Source organism: Corvus kubaryi, unplaced genomic scaffold (assembly GCF_017639235.1).
Source record: "Corvus kubaryi isolate FWS band 111438036 unplaced genomic scaffold, C.kubaryi_AGA036_p1.0 37396, whole genome shotgun sequence".
NCBI lineage: Eukaryota > Metazoa > Chordata > Aves > Passeriformes > Corvidae > Corvus > Corvus kubaryi.
The window spans coordinates 28508511-28525681 of NW_024581135.1; the positions used below are offsets into that span (position 1 = coordinate 28508511).

Sequence of the window (17171 nt, forward strand, 5' to 3'; positions counted from 1 at the left end):
CAGAGTTATCCTGGGTTTAAGGCAGCTCCATCCCAGCCAGACGTCATGGAGCAGTTCCCTCTTCCCTGAAATAACTGGATTTGTGGGGAAGTCATGCGGGAGAGCAAAATACTGTGTAAACAAAGCCAGCACTTCCAGTGAGCTCCCGCTGTGCTCGTTGCTGTGGCTGCCTTGCCGTCATTTCTAGGATTTAACGATCCTCCTGTTTACATCAGCCCGCCCGTGCTGCGGGGCCGTGGCCATGCTGAGGAATCCTCCCATGGACAAGGCAAGGAAGGAAGTGGAGGGAGGATGGGGCTTCGGCATCCTGTACCCTTCAGAGGGGAGTGGCTGCAAATAGCTGAGCTTGAAGGACGTAATACCTTACGTGTTTTAGCACGGGCTGCTTGAACCCAGATAAACCCTTGAATAAAGGAGAAGAGGCAGACGATGGTGTGCAACTGCTCAAAACTGCCGCGGAGTTTGAGAACATCCTTCTGAAAGCCTTTCCTTCAAATGACAGCAGGAAGGGAGAGGACAGACGTGCCTCGTGGAGCTGAAATTATGCAACACAGAGCTAAATTATCCAAACCTGAGCTACACAGACTGGGTCCAGAAGGCAACTAATGTAGAAGACACTGGTTGTGATTGGGAACGAGGATGCTGTTTTCAATATCCATCCTGTAAAACATTACTGGTTTTTATTCTTCAGTTTGTTAATTGGGCTCTGATGGAGGAATGCAGTTTAGTATCCACAGGCATCCTTTGGAATGGCCAGGTAAGGCTAGAAGGTACAACTACGTGTTGATCTTTAATTTCAGTAATGGTGCTATCTTTCATGAGAAATATTTTGGTTCTGCCAGATAGCCTGTGTTCACAGGCTGAGATGGGGAACTCTGAAAATCAGAGAAACAAGCTCTGGCTTAGTGGGTTAATATTTGTTTGTATTTTACTAACTGATACATAGTGTATTTTAAATGGATTGACAAAATGTGGTTTATTATAGTAATTGTTTGCCGTAGAAACTCTGCCTTGAACGTATTAATTTACTTACTTTCTAGAAAAGGAGTGAGGCCTCAGGTGATACATTTTATCTTCTCCTTAGAATGTGTCCTGATACAGTTTTCAATTGCTTTTAAGCATATTTTGGATATAAGGAAGAAATGAATTTAGTTCATCAGATCAGTAAACACTGTGCTACTTCTTTAACAATCACCCATGGATTTTTATGTTTATTTCTAGTATTTCTAGAATTAAAATTATTAGAAGTTACCAAAGGGAAAATACTGCACAAAAGTTAGTGTTGCAGACTTTCCCAGTCAATTGCCCAAAATCCACTGTAAGTATTCTTTGGAATGTTCTTGTTAGTCTTACATTTTGGTGACAGTCTGCTTTACTGCTTGGAAGTCTGTGCTCACACTGAAAAGCAGAGTGCAGCTGCTGGCATTGAGATTGAGGTTTTTGGAAGTAATGCAGTAAAATGCATGTAAATTAGTTTTTTGTTTTACAGTGGAAATGCCATCCTAGAGATCTCCTGATGGTTGGCTCAAAATTAAGTTCAGAAGTATTCTCCAATGCAGATTAACCACAAACCTGTTACTCTGAAAGACTAAGTGAAATGATGGAGTAAAATAGGTAGGGGGGTGACCGTTCTTGGTAGTGTGTTTATGAGAGGAACTGATGGCAGATCCAGAGGTCTCAGCCTGAGACAAAACTAGATGTAGCCTTGCTATTCACCGGCCTCCAGCTCCGCTGATCCACACTGTAAGACGACACCTGGCAAGAGAAATAAATGAGAGTGATGCTTTAAAAGCTTAGTACCAGCACTCCTCTTAATAACTGAATGCATTGCACACACCATCTTCAGTGCCCAAAATTTATTGAAATTAACCTAAAATGTGAAATATTCTGACAATATGAACTTAATTTAAAACTTCAACTGAACAATACAAACCATTCAGAAGATTTTGCATAAAGCGTCTTCCAGAAAGGGTGAAAAATCGGAGATTGGGATGTAAATCCCAAATGAGGATAAGAGAATTATGCAGGGATACAATGGTGTTACCAACATGATTGATCTTTTCTGAGATAAGCTGCATGGATTTTTCACAAGAGCTGTGAGTTAGCGTACCCATATACGGTAGTGAAAGATGAAAATTGTTAAGTTGTGCATAATTAAAGCTGACAACCAGAATCTATTAACATCACCTTTGCTCTGGTATGAGCATCATTATAAATGTATTAAAGAGATCAGAATGCAAAAGTTTGAACCTCTTAGATTGCAATAGCGACATTTGCCTATTGCACAGGATAAAATTTAAATCAGTGATATTTCCTCAGCAGGAATTTTGGACTTCTATAATGTTTTGGTATTTTGAAGAATAAAAATCATTTGTATTGATGGAAGCAACCCTTTTATCACATAACCTAACACTACTGATCACAGAAACTGGGTCCAGAAGATGAGTGTTAGCTTGCCTGTGACTGGTCTGTGCACTGGGACCGTAAGGCTTGTTTCAGATAATTAATTGGTAGCAGTTCCTCTTTATCTGTCTTATGAAAGACTCTATCTTATTTATTTATTTGTTGCTTTAAGCTATGCAAGATGACTCTGTGAGGTGATGGATTTCAGGTAGTTTATCCTTTTATCCTAAGACAGAAATAGTGAAAGATATAAGACACAAAGAACAAAATATGAACTCCTCAGAAGCCTCTTGACCACTGATGTCAGACACTGGCTTAGCCTGGCTTCCAACACTCCGTAACATCCTCATGCAAAACTGAGAGTAGCAGATGATAAAACACATGATTGTGCGGCCAGACAGGCTGGAGATGTGGGCAAACAGGAGTAACTCCTGACATTGGGGCAGGCTGGGGGCTGACCACCTGCAAATCAGCTTTGCAGAAAAAGACCTGGAGGTTCTAGAGGACAAGTTGAGGAAGAGCCAACAGTGTGCCAGTGCAACTTTTCTTAATGCCGGGTTTGGCTGATTGTTTAGTAGCTAAATAAAGAAGACATTGTTACTCAGAATGTGTTTGCTTTACAGTGATTTCAAGGAGCTTTACTCAGAGTGAAGTTCCACACAGTGATACATTTATTATTACCCACTTTTTGTTGTACAGCATTATCTCATGTACTCTGATTTGTACAGGGGTTGCAGCTCTGAGAAGTTATGTTCTGTAGTATTTTATGTCTAAGAATTACTGAAGATAGAGAGAAACTGTGCATCTTGCATTGTTTTATTTCTTTCAGAAGTGTAGACTCACTGGACAAGATACTGATGCAGTAAGACAGTATTTTGTTGCATATTTTATGTTCTGGGAAGGGATATTTATATCTACTCTTTGGCCCAGATTCTGGAACAGTTGCCAGTTTCCCAAAGAGCAACAATTATGTGCTAAAAGGAGAATAGAACTGCTTAGGATTGAAGTTCCCTATGGAATATATATATGGAGAGAGGGAGAATGTGTGTGTGTGCATGTATACACACATACATACTATGTATGTTTGGGGGAAGAGAGGAAATGAGGCAGTGATAATTCTGATGTTGCTCTTTGTGCTCTTAAACACTTCTTTTTTTTGTAAGTATTTTTGGCAGTATTGTGTACTTCAATGTTTTCAGGTTATGCATTTTTTTCCTGCTCAGTTTCTCTTTTCAAAATCCATGAACTGATGTTTGAAGTTATTTTTCCATATGCATTAGTACCGTTATTTTTCCCCCATGTGAATAACATCATAAAAGTAGAAAAAAGCCATCTGTTTCAGAAGAAAGTCAAAGCTGACCAAATATAAATTCTGTAATTTGAGTCAATTGCTGACAGGCAGTGGTCTGTTAGCATTCTCCATCCCTCTGTCTCCACCACCTTCTGTTGCAGTGGCAGCATGCCTGTGGGCAGAGTATCAATGATTTAGTCTTCGTTGCTGCAAAGGAGTCCGTTGCTTCATGAAAAGGCTGAAAATCCAGGCACTTCCGTAAATGTGGGATTTTATTAAGTAAAGTGGTAGAAAGTGTTCTGCATTCTAGTAACTACCAGCTCAGAATTCGAGACTCAGTTCATGGAGGACCTTTTCTGAAGCTCACTAATATCCCTGTAAAAATTGCCATTGACTTTGCTTTGTGACTGATAAAAAAACTAAGAACAATTGCTTGTGCCTTGTTGTTGGAAATCTCACCAATAAAGGCATATTTCATTGTTTCAGGCTTTGATCATTTGTTGAACTAGATAAGAATAAAAAACCTCATGGTTATGGTTATAATATACCAAACAGCTGTCCTTCTGCTTAGAATTGTGAACAAACTCTTCTCCAATTGATTAAATACAGAAATTCAGAACCTAGAGCATGTTAGGTGAGATGTTTACTGTCAGGAATACATTTTCGTTTACCTAGATGAAATGAAAGGGCTGAATAGTTTAAAACCCTGTGTTTCAGACAACTGGAATTTTTAAAGAATCTGCTTGCATTTGGTAGTGATGTTTTGGATAACCAAGTTTGTGTGGTGGACCAGAACAGTCACTAGTGTAAGTAAGGTGTGTCTCATGGCTTCCCAGTATTCTGTCTGGAAGAAAATAGCGGGACCTTAGGATAGTAAGGCACAATGAAACAGTAAATAAATTCATCAACAGTATATTCTTTTGGTTAGTGTGTCATTGCAAACCACATAGAGATTTTTTTATAAGGCCCAGGGGATGATTTACAGGCTGTGCATTCAGTGTTCCTCCTTATATGGCTTTGAAAAAAACCCCCAACAAAACATGGGTGAGATACAGCTTTGTTTACTCTGAAAGTTTTTTACTGTAATAAAGAATAAATATGTGCAGTTTAAGATTTTACTGCCTGTGTGCCTGACTTCCTCGTGTATGCAGTTTGTGTCCTATCATGTTGATTCTGCACAAGAAGTTAAGCCTGAGGGCATTACGAGCTCAAGGATCACAGGTGTCAGGAGAACCCTCCTGTCGCTTCTCCTTGTCGTTGAGATAATTAAGGGTCCTGGACTTGTCATGATATCAGGGTGTTGAGACTGCAGCTTTCTAAAAATTCTCAAAGTCACTCATGGCTGGAGGCATAAAAATGTCAGTAGCTTGCTATGGCCACCTCTTGATTCTCCAGAGCTCTTCTAGGTTTTGGGCAGTGTGTAAGTTGTCTTGAGCAAGCACAGAAGCTCAGCGTGTGTCTGGTAATGTTCTGTGTGCCAGTTTGGTGGGATGAGATGTACAGACTGCACTAATCATGATTCAGTGGGGTTACCGTGTGTATGCTGAGATGAGCAGTCAGAACGGAAAGGAGAAAGAGAAGCTTTAGTGTAAGTTTATATTTTTAAGATAGAAGTAAGAAAGCAGCATTGTTTATTATTCTTTCATAAATAGTATGTGGATATCCAAAATGTAGGTGACAGTTCTGTAATCCTATGTGGGTGTTCCTACCAAAGTACAAAGGAATGTGCTTGAATGGATATGAGCTTGATGAACAAAGCCACCGCAGACTAGGTTCTTAGTGAAGTCTTTTTAAAATTGTAGAATGCACTCAAGTGCATATAATAAAAGAGGATTTTTTTTTTAAAGTAAGATTAAAGAATATGCAGTACCGCTGGAAAGAATTAGGATGTTGTATTTGACGTCATAGGTGTAGTTCTTGTCTAGTCTAGTTAAGAAACAGCAGCAGAAATGCACTGGTGAAATGGTACAATGCATACTTCCAAAGAACTTCCTGTACAAAAGAGTTAAGTTGGATTTATGTCAGCTTTGTCTGTGTCATCATAACTCACCTTTGTGGCCTTTCAAATAGTTTCTTGCTCTGGTTTTCTTTCATTCTTACGGTGTTCTGGGTGTCTGAATACAGGCTGGAAAATAAAAAAAGCCCTAAGGCCTGTGTTTGTTTGGACAAAAATCTGAATTTGAGAAGGGATAATACTGGTATTCCTACGATGCTCTGTAGATACTATTTGCTTTGAATGTTTTCTTTGAATGTATTTTGTGGAATCTCTCATTTCTAGCCCTGGCTTACTGCCAGTTTTGCACTTTGGGCCTCTAACTGGATACCTCTAGTTACAATTATGCGTTTCCTAGCTAGGGAATGAATGCTAGATTTTCACATCACAGAGCAGGACCAATGTACAACATAATGTGGTAGCTCTGTGATGAAGTTTCAATCAGCTATACTCTCCCAATAGCCTCTCTGCTGGATTAGGGAAGTTTTGGAATTTAATACTGTACCTTGGCAAGTCACCCCGTACAGGAACCCATATATTTACTTTGGCTGTGTGTCTGTCTGCTCACTCTGCATAAACTGATGTATCAAGCATAAAAGAGAAGCTATTTATCTTTGCAAGTTAATTTGATTGCTTTATTTTTTTTATTTAATACAAGTAATTTTTTGTATCCTCTTGAAACAGAAAGCCAAGAAAACTTATATTTTAAATACTACTTGCTGAAATTATTTTTTGTCTTCCCTCCTTCAGATGAGAACTCTCCAGCCAATTTCTGGGATTCCAAGAATCGGGGAGTGACTGGCACGCAAAAAGGACAAATTGTGTGGCGAATTGAACCTGGCCCCTATTTTATGGAATGTGAGTACCTTTTTATGCAGTGTATATTCAAAGGCAAGTCAACAGGATGGCTTTTGATATCCATTTCATCAGTTCCTCTGATAAACCAAGGGAACTGATTGTATTGCTCCGAGGGGGAGCATTTTCCAGTGCATTTGCTGGACATGATAAAAATGGAGTTGAGTTTGGATGTCCATTTGTATTCTAGTGATGTTCTTAGACAGCACGTTTCAGTTTAAGGGAGGAAGGAATTGCCTTGTGCAGTGTGGTATAGTATATACACATTCAAGGATGAAGTCCCTTCCCACAGAAATTCCAGATTTCAGATGGACAAATATTAATGGTAAGTGTGTGTGAGGGAAAAGTTAGTAAGCTAATAGTGCTTGCTGATGTTTGTTAGTGTGGAGGTTGGATTTGTCTCTAGGAAGTGCCAACATCCTGTTGCATCAGAATTTCTCAGCTGAAGATTTGTTGCTCTGGAAAATCCACTGGGCAGTTTGAAAATACCGAGAGTCTCTGTGTGACTGAAATAAAAAGCCTCCAGTTGAACTCTGTAAGGCCCGTTGGTAGCCAAGCTTCAAATTGAAGAGCTACACCACTCCCTCAGATGACCAGGATTTATAGGAAGCTGAGCTACTCTGCTGTGGGTTGAGTTTTTTTATTGTTTTTTTTTTTTTTGTTTGTTTGGTTTGGTTTGGTTTTGTTTTTTTTTTCTTTTTGATGAAACTATGCTATCTTACCATATGAAGCATATGATCCTAAAGAAACTGAGGTTCCAATCATAGGATGTTGTGTCAGAGCTTGCTGGAAACTCTGATGTGCCAAGCATCGAAGTGGCAATCAGTCTCAGAAGAGCTCTGAGTTGCTCCTGTTTAGCCTCACAGTAATGAATCCTCTTTCATAAGTTAAAAAAAAAAAAATACTCCCACTCTCTACTTCACTGCAGTGAAGTGAAGCACTGCAGTGCTGCTTACTGTAGGTCTTGGCAGAAATTTTTATTCTAATTAACAGTTAAAACAGTAATACATGTATTTCAAGAGGTGTTGTATACCCTGTACTAAAAATAAATATTAAAGCTTCCTATTTCTAGAGCTTATCATTGAATCTTGCCAAGTTGCCCTATGTGTTACACAACACACTTCTCAAAAAAAAAAAAAAAAAAGGCACTTAAATAGGATAAAATTAAATTCCATTTCAGGAGTTCATTACATTACAATGATTGAACTGAAGATAATGCTCCAGAAAATAATAAAGATAATTAACTTCCCTGGTGCCAAAGACACTAGTATATTAAAGCAGATTAAAATGTCTGTTAGTAAAGTTCATTGCCTCATCTTTCTTGCACATGTACTCCATCAGTATTGTTGCCAATATGGGCAGTTTGACTTCAAGGATGCTTGTATCTTTTAGCTGGTTACGTGTTGTTCCACAGCGTACTGAGATGAGGCTCTTGAGTAATATCTCCAGTTCATGTGAGTAACCCAAACTACTGCTTCAAGAGCTACTAGTTTGGACTTAAAACCAGCTGCAGCTGACCTTGCACTTTGTGACTAACTAACTGCACATCACAATCAGCTGAAAGAAAGTGCAGGATGTGTATTCTTTGGTCATGGTTAGCATCACTAACAAACAGCTCTGCTGCCATACAATGAACAGGAGACAAGCAATTGTGCAGCAGCTGAGAACTGTAAAAAGGAATGTTTATGAGCATATGTTGCTATAGCACATAGTATGGTAGATAAATATGTCACCAGTGACACTTGTGTCTCTAGTGAGAGGCCAAAAACTGCACTGAAACACTTTACTGAATTTCTGATTCCACTTTTTAAATGAGATGTCTCCACAGATCGGTGACCATGTTTGCTCTGCAAAGCTTTTCCTTGTTGCTTATAGGTGGTGAAGCAACACTGACACAACTACAGGCAGCTGCTCTTTCCTTTTACTTTTCTATTCCTCAGCTCACTAAATCACAGCAGGGGCAAACACAGCAGGTGGCTGCGCGCTTCAGGTGCAGCCGCGGTGTCACTGCTGTGCAGCGCCAGGCCGCGTGTGGGAAGAGCTGTGCTGTCGGGGTTCTCACCATGCCCTGCAGGCCTGGCACTGCCCAGCCTGTGGCAGCCACGGAGACAAACTTAGCTCCCCTTTTAGCCTCTTTCCTCTGTTGTGGCACAGATATGATTTGTCTCTCAGTATAGCACTGCACATGATGCCGCTGTGATGGCAAGAGGGAGAGACAGATGAAGAGTGTAACATTATCAGGAAACATGTACCAGATTATTAAATGTAAGGTATTTCTGATGCTTTAATCCACCATTATTTTTGAAATTTGGGAAAGAGCTCTCCAGTTGTAGGTTTTTTTATGTTTAGAAATATCTTTGCTGAGAGGCAGATTATGTGAGATACAGGTCATGGTATGTGGGGTTTATCATATTTGCTCCTCACAGTAATGACACGCAACAGGCCATTAGCAGCGTCCCTGGATTTTTAAAGCAGCAGATCCATAAGGGGAAACAATGTCTGGGGGACCAGCATGAAGAAAATGTGTAAATGGATTAATCTAAACTCAGTTGAAGACTAGCCACAGCATAAGAACACTGATTGCATCCAATCTGCTCTCAACTGGGACCAACATTTGAATTGAGTCCACCTGCTCGAGAATGGCTTTTATTGGAGGCTTTCAAGGACAAAGATTTTGCAGATGCTGTAGGTAACTTGTTCTAGTGCTGCAATATTGTTCCAGCTAAAAAGATTTCTCTGGCATCCAATATGTATGGCTGTAGCTTATATTTGAGGCCATTACCCCTTTTAAAATCTCTGATACAACTGGAAAGAGTAGAGATAGTAACATTTGTCTTGCCTTAACCTCCTCTTCACCAGACTAAACAAGGCCAGTTCCTTTAGCCTCTTCTCATATGTCACATTTTCTCCATCCCAGCCACCTTTGTAGCCCTCTGCTCTTCACTCTCCATTTTCTCCATGCTCTTGAACCTAGGGACCCAAAACTAGACACAGTGTTTCTCACCAGTACCAAGTAGAGGGGGACAGTACTTAATTGCCGCCACCTATATACTGTGATACCTATACGACTGCAGGTTCCCTGTTCCACCTGTACTCAAGGAGAGGAAGGGAATGTTTTCTGCAAGCCTGAGGAGCATTGCACCTGCTCTGGCAATGAGAACTGATGAAGCTTGTTAACAGAGTTACGCTAAGTAACTACAATAATCCTTTAGGATTTACACTCAAAACTGGCCTGAAGTTGTCATGTCTTTTTGGGAAGAAAAGGAACGTAAGTTACTAATGTTGGATAATGAGTTGGGCTCAGTCAGAGTGCACTTACACCAAAGATGTTGGATGTGTGTTTTCGCTGGCAGTGTCAGAGCCTAAGGACATTATGTATCTTTTCACCACTAACATCTCTGGAGGGTGTAGTGCAGAGAATTATAGCATTGCTAACGAGCTCATATGCAAACAAATCTCATGCAGAAGGAGTATTTCCATTTTAATTGCTTTAATGTTAATCAGTGGGAGTCAGCTGGGTTAGGCCTCGGACTCCTTCTGCAAAAAGATTTGTATCTTCTAAGAAAAACATCTTATGCCTTAATTTGGGAAGCTGTTTTTCCATGAGCATAATTGTAAATTTATTTATAGTTTCACCAAGGTCTCAAATCTATGCTTATATTTAACGGTAGGCTTGGAGAAGCATTTTTCTGGAATTTCACATTACTGTTTGTCTGCAGTCTTGTAATTCAATGTTAAGATGATTTAATTTATTCCTCTTAAAAATCCCTCCCTAGTGATTCAACACCTATTTTTCCAAGAAAGTAACATGTAAAGGCATAGTTTGCCATCTACTCTATTCAGATCAAGCAACTTGCAGAAAAATGGGAGGGGAGAGTCTCATCTTCATACTAAAAACAGACATTAATTCCCCTCAAAGCATCCAAAATTAGCAAAACAAGGATGATCAAAGAAAACTCTATTTGCCTCAGACAAAAATTAACAAAACAAAATTTCTGTAGGCTCTGCCCTGGAAGGGAGAATCAAAGGAACCAACAGTGAAATAAAGAGAAATGAACTTAATGTATTCCAGAAAAACAAGCAGCCTTTGAGGGGAGTGGCTGAGGAAGGGGAGGGAGGAAATATTATGCAGAGGAGAAAGAAAATATTCCCAAAATACCAAGTCCAGCTCACCATCACAAACAGCTGGTGTCCTTAAGATGTCACCTCGAGACAAAGTGAGTGGCTCTGAACTGCAGAGCCAGCCAGTACAGAGGCAGGTGTTCCTCTTGCTTTTCCCTGGGGAAGGAGCAAAAGTGCTTTGTAGGCATGAAAGGGAACTCAGTCATTTTAGACATTCAAGAAGGTGAGTTTGAGGATCAATATGCCTGATATGCTATTTCCTCACGTAGTAGAGGTGGCTTTCAAACATCTTGCTCTGAGGCTTGCTAAAATGTGAGGGAAGGAAAACAATGACTCACTACGTGGTTCCCTCAGTTTTTTTTTTCTGTGTAAACTACAGAAGGATTGCTAAACCCAGCTCTACAATTTTCATCATCCTGTAAAAGGAAACAAGTTCAAGGAGCATTATCCTAAACAGGTGGCCGTAGTGGGAACATGCAACACAGCTTAATGCTTTTGCATTTGGTATGGTCATCTGGTATTTAGCATGACATCAGGCTGTTCAGGTCCCTAAGTACATCAGGGCCTTTACTCTCTGGTGAGAGAGGTTTCAGCTGCCCCAGAAATGATTTCACATTCTCTGGGTGTAGCAGTCTGTGATCTTGGGATGGAAGGGGCTCCATTTGGGGCATTGTGCTGGAAACAGAGATGATGGTGATAGTATTAGTTATGGAGAGCAAGCTAGAAGAAAGATGGAGTGACATGATCTATAGGAGGGCTGGTGATAGAAAAAACACGTGAGAGGAAGCCTGACTTTTATTTAGGAGTAATTGGTAACAGCTGCAGCTCATTCATAGCCTGCAGCTTCTAAGTCAATTTTCTGTGATATGGGGAAGGACAGGTCATGTTGGAGATGCCATGACAGGGAGATTCAGCATAGTACAGTCAGTGCTGTGCAGCAGGTAACTGGTACTTATGCACTTCCATGTGCAACGTGCCCAGAAGTTAAAAGCTGCACATACTCTAGTAGGTAAAACAGGGGGATGTCACTGTTCAGCACTATGGATGGTCGTGTGCTCACACTTGATTCTCTGCCATGGTCCTGCCTGGTTTATTAGTATGGGCTTAGGCTGAGAGCCTGCTTTGCCACTGTATTGGCCTTGTATTTATCAGTTATGGTCTTAGTCCCGTGAGTGTTAATTACTGTGTCCACAAGAAGCACCTTCACCTACTTTACTTGTCTTTGTTGTTATTTATACCGTTTGATGTCACAGTCATTGCTGTCAGTAGAATAGAAATACATTGATTTGCATATATTTTCTTTACCGGTGCTATAGCTTTATGTCTTTAGCAAAAACCCACAGTGAGGCAGCTGTTGGGATTCATCCAGAGACTGCCAGTCTTATCAGATCAATCATTTCCAAATCCCCCCTGGGATGTTTGTGGTTAAATTTCTTCTGGTGCCACACTGTGATACTTGGATGCAGTGACTGCACAGATGCTGTGTGTTTTGAACTAAAATCTCATGTTTGTGGCATAGTACTACAGAACAGTTTGAGTTGGAAGGGTCCTTTAAAGGTCTCTGGTCCAATCCTCTGTGGTGAGCAGGGACAACTTCAATAGGTTGGGTTGCTCAGAGCCCTATCCAGCCTGATCTTGAGTGCTTCCAGGGATTGAGCGCCTCTCTGGGCAACCTATGCCAGCATTTCACCACCCTCACTGTATAAAGTTTTGTCCTTGTATCTAGTCTGAATCTACCCTATTTTAGTTTAAACCGTTACTCTTTGTCCCTGCTAAAAAATTTGTCTCCATCTCTTTGATAAGCCCCATTCAAGTACTGAAAGGCTGCAGTGAGTTCTGTTCAGAACTTTTTCTTCTCCAGGCTGAGCAAACCCAACTCTCGCAGCCCGTCTTCATAGGAGAGGTGCTCCATTCCTCTAATCTCTTGGTGGCCTCCTCTGGACTCACTCCACCAGGTCCCTGTCCTTCCTGTGCTGGGCCCCCCCCGAGCTGGGTGCAGTGTGCCAGGTGGGATCTCAGAGTGGAGCAGAGGGGCTGCCCATGGGGTTTTGGATGCAGCCCAGGACACATTTGGCTTTCGGGGCTGTGAGTGCCCATTGCTGGGTCATGTCCAGCTTCTCCTGCTCCAGCTCACCCAAGTCCTTCTCAGCAGGGCTGCTCTCGATCTGTTGAATAAGAACATGAGTAGACTATGAAATATATCCAGAAAACGTGGTAATATATGTGTTTGAATTGTGCTGGTATCATGTTAAAAGTGAGGTTTTATGTGGAGTTCTTGGTATTCAGTCCCTGTTTCCATGAAATTATAACTTTTGCAAAAATAGTGTATTAAGACTGAAATTGCCATACTTGGTAGCTAGCAAAGCAGATTCCCAGCTCTCTTTTTTGTTAAAAGCTGATAGATATTGAAGGAAAAAACCCACCAGTTTAATAATTGAACTTTGTATACTTTTAACTTCTAAGGGCTGCTTGTAACTAGAGGTATGAACAGAGTTTAGGTTTTGGAATGGTTTTGACCGTAATGGTCAATTTTATTGAATGTTCTATGAATGTAATTCATTACTTGTACCCAATCTTTATATTTTTACTGCTTATAATTTTGCCAGTTAAATTCTGTAAAGGTCACGGTTTTCTCACATGGAATTGTTCTGAGCCTGGAACATTCATCTGTGCAGTGCCCTGCAACCAGTGCCCTTTCAGTGGTCTGTCTGGGGACTCATGGTTATTGTCCCTACTCTATTCATAGACATATTTACTGAGTTAGAAATACTTCTATTATTCTGCTGGTTTTTTATGTTGTCTCTTAACAGCTATTTTTGAGTATCACAAATAACTGAAACAGGATCAAGTCTTGTATTTTTTACATTCGTGGCAGGCTTTGTTGACTTCCTCAGGCACATAATACCCCAGTGTTTTGTTTTAAAGGTTTGATTATAATTAAATGCTTTGCCAAACTGGAGCATAATAGCCGGTGCTCATGACTGTAAATAAGAATCTCTGATGACAGTGAAGTGAGTGGGGCTGGCAGTGATAGGGAGGCTCTGTTACCTGAACAGCCATTTGTCCATGTTCCCTTTGAAGCAGGTTAGATGGAAAGACCACTGGGACATAAGCATTTTCTGTTATTGATCCTAGTTTAGCTGAAAAGCTTTCTGTAAGTCACTTTGTAGGTGGTTTGCGTAATGTTCCTGTAAAGTAAATTCTGTGATATACCTGCTGAGAGAGATGGCGAGTACCTGGGGGCTGCCAGCTTTGGCCCTTGCATTCTGCTGCTGTGTTCCTACTGCCCAGTAGGAAATAATCAAAAATGCACATGATGAAAGTGATGCAGAGAAGAGAATGCTAAATGTCCAAACAGAAACGTTGAGTTCACTGAACTGTCACACTATGGAAAAGTTCAACTGGCAGGACAGGCAGAGCACTGCTAGATTTCTGCAGTTGTCTATCAGGTTCAGAAGGGAAAAAAATAGGATTTAACACAGTTGCTTTTCCACGGATTGCATCTCCCTTTATAGCTTTGTAAAGTGTGAATGTGAGTGACTTCATTTGTTCTAGTTTTCTTGAATAAGTTTTGCAGAACATGCTCTCATATTTTTCCAATGAGTTACTGTGCTGTCAGCTTTTCCCTCAGTGAATGTTGGAAGACATATGTTTCTATCTGCAGAGAGCCATGGATTCAGTCCAAGTACCTTCTGGGCACTCAGCTGCAGTGTCCAGGAAGTTTTAGCTGCTGTGCAGGTTGCATACAGTGAACCGGGAGCACTGCTTTGCTCCACAGACTGTTGTAACCCAGCTTGGATTTGCCCTGTTTTTTGGAGGTGTGTCTGCCCATCCCTTCACAGTGGAGGTGATTCCACCTCTAATATAGGTGTTTTGTTTGACTAGGGTCTGTCTGGAGCAAGCTGTTCTTACAGCAAACACACCTGCTTTCCTGCGTTATCAGTCTCCTGGAAAGAATGCTTTCTCCTAGGATTATGCTCATGTATTTATGTATTCTTAGTATCTTTCTTTCATAAAGCATTCTTTTGATGGGCAAAGGTAAAGTATTAAAGGCAGTAAAAAAGTAGTTAGTGAGGAACTTTGGGGAATTAGTGATGTTTTAAACCCAAGCAATTATTTAGTGTAAGCTGATGCCTTTATTATTGAAGAGGCAAAAGTGTATGGTCCATAGAGGTAACAGCACTATAATTTCATGCAGGTGTTCTTTTGAAATTCAAATGTCAGTGTCTGAGTCCCAGAAACCTTTACTGATTCCAACATTTTTATGTAATGGACCTGAGCTATAAGACTATGGTTATGAAATTACAACAGCTATTAGCTTTAAAAGAAGGGGATTATAGTTTCACAGAGTTTTCTGATTAATTAACATATGTATCACTTTTTATATGGCCATGTAATAACTTTGAAAGAATCATAGATCCCCCAATTTAATTTTTGGCTTATTTTTAAATAAAGAAGGAATTTATTGTGGTCTGTAAGATGTCTGGAGGAATGTCAATTACAACAGGGCATGTGTAGTATCAAAAATACATTAATTTTTCCCATGAATGAAAATTCTTTGGTGTTCTGAAACATTTTCTTTAATGATACAGCAAATGGTCCTGTGGTCAGGAACAGATGTATCTCCTTTACTGGGTTTACTGCTCTTAACATTCTTATTAGGGATCATGTGCAAAGCAATCTCATTAACCTGTTGAAGAAGAATAAGTAGGAAAGAAAAAAGAGAAGTGCCAATTTTCCCCTGAAGAGAACACATAAAAGTAAGGTGGCAGGAGGAATAAAAGATACAGGGAAAACTCTGTAGGTGACATGTGCTAATGTGTATTTAGAGTATGGAATAGATCAGAGGAAACCTGTATTAATATGGTATTGAACTCAGTTTTCAAAATATTGAAGTCCTGTTTGCAGATAATTGAACTTACTGTTGCTGAAGAAATCTGCATTTATGGGGCCTTAGAACACATCTCAACACATCACCTATAACTATCAGTAACAGCCACAGTTACTTGTTTTCAGTACATCTAGAGCTCAGGAATCCATCAGTCATCAAGAAAAACCTCTTCTAATCCAGATTTTTTTTCCTGATAACACAGTACCAGACAGGTCAAAAAGCTACATCCTCAGCTGCTTTGAACTGACAGGATTCCTCTGAGATTTCTTCTGTTAACATTAACTGCACTTTCTAGGGTTATTAGCCAAGAACAAAACCACTTCGGTGTCTCTTATCCTATGGAGTGTTTGTATTGTTGCTGTGTATAAGATCCAGTCTTGCAAATACCTGTTCACTTTGACAACGTCTTCATGCATGTGTTGTGTAGCCCATTTTTCAATTTAGTGCTGAATTTCAAGCACACCTTCTCTTGTATTAATCCCATTGACACTGCTCACAGCAGATCTGCCATTCCTCTAAATGCGTGTGAATACAGTGCTGTGTAAAGCCCAAACTGAATCAGTGCTGCTACTGTTGGCAAGTGGGAGAAAAAGTCTCCATGCCATGTTTTTAAATGTTTTTTCTAAATATTTCTAGCAATAAGTCATGAAGTTTGGGGTTTGTTTGTTTGATTGTTTTTTTTTTAATTTAGTGTACCTGAAAGAGATTGTCAGATCCATTTCTTGAATCAAGAATTGTTCTATTACCAGCCATATACAGGCATTGAAAAGTACTGTATGCTCATAGAAGTCATTGAGAGAAAGAAATATGAGGATGCAAAACTTGCAGTATTGCATTTCAGCCTTTAAATAAATGTACCTGTCAGTCTAGTGAGAGGATTTGTCCACCATCACATTGTCTGTAGGCTGACAACCTTACCATTGCTAGATTCTGTTCAAAAGTGATGAATTGAGCAAAGATAGTCACAACAGACTGCATAAACAGCAGCTCCAGAAACTCTCTGAAAAATTAAGCTTAGGTTGTAATAAAAGTAAGTAGTGCAATAAAAGTAAGCAATATAGCTAGAAATTGGAAGTCTTGGTGGAACTGGTCTTAACCATGCTCTCATGTAGCCATAATATGTTCTCAATGTGAATAAGAGATGCTCAGACTTGAGTTCTTGTTACTTAGTATGTACATTTTACAATGCGGAGGGTCCAGTACTTGGTATAAATCCTCCCAGATTTTACAAGTGCTGAACCTCTGATTTTATGTGAGCTAGAACTTCTTGTGTGTCCTGGATATAAGCATTGTTGGTAGGTAAGCAGAATTGCTCAGTTAACGAAGAAACTAACTCATAGTCCTGCCTGATAACTTCTAGGTCTGATAAACCTTTGTAGGTGATTAGAAATTGTCTGCATTTTGAATTTTGCTGTGAAGCTTGTGGTAAATAGAGCATGTTTTGTCTGTGTGTGTGAACTCATCTGTGAGGAGGAGGAAGTGGGCTCAGCAGCTTCTCCACCTCCTGATTCCCTGGAGGCACTGTCAGCAGACGCTTTGCTTTGAAGGGTTGTTCTGAGGTGTCTCCTCTTTGTTCTGGGAGGAAGATAGTAAATAAATGTTGATCTGTAACTGCA

The 17171-nt window shown here is 40.2% G+C and overlaps 1 protein-coding gene across 3 annotated transcripts in view; it reads left to right on the forward strand.

Annotated features, from left to right (window-relative positions):
- Nucleotides 1–17171, forward strand: part of HECW2 (HECT, C2 and WW domain containing E3 ubiquitin protein ligase 2) — a 170786-nt gene that overhangs the window by 88602 nt on the left and 65013 nt on the right. For 2 of the 3 annotated variants that reach the window (XM_042041512.1, XM_042041511.1), the window contains one exon: nucleotides 6438–6545. In XM_042041512.1, the coding sequence (XP_041897446.1) occupies nucleotides 6438–6545 (108 nt within the window). Of the gene's footprint in view, nucleotides 1–235; nucleotides 758–6437; nucleotides 6546–17171 lie in introns of those variants that run through there. The other variant, XM_042041513.1, reaches the window with a different exon arrangement.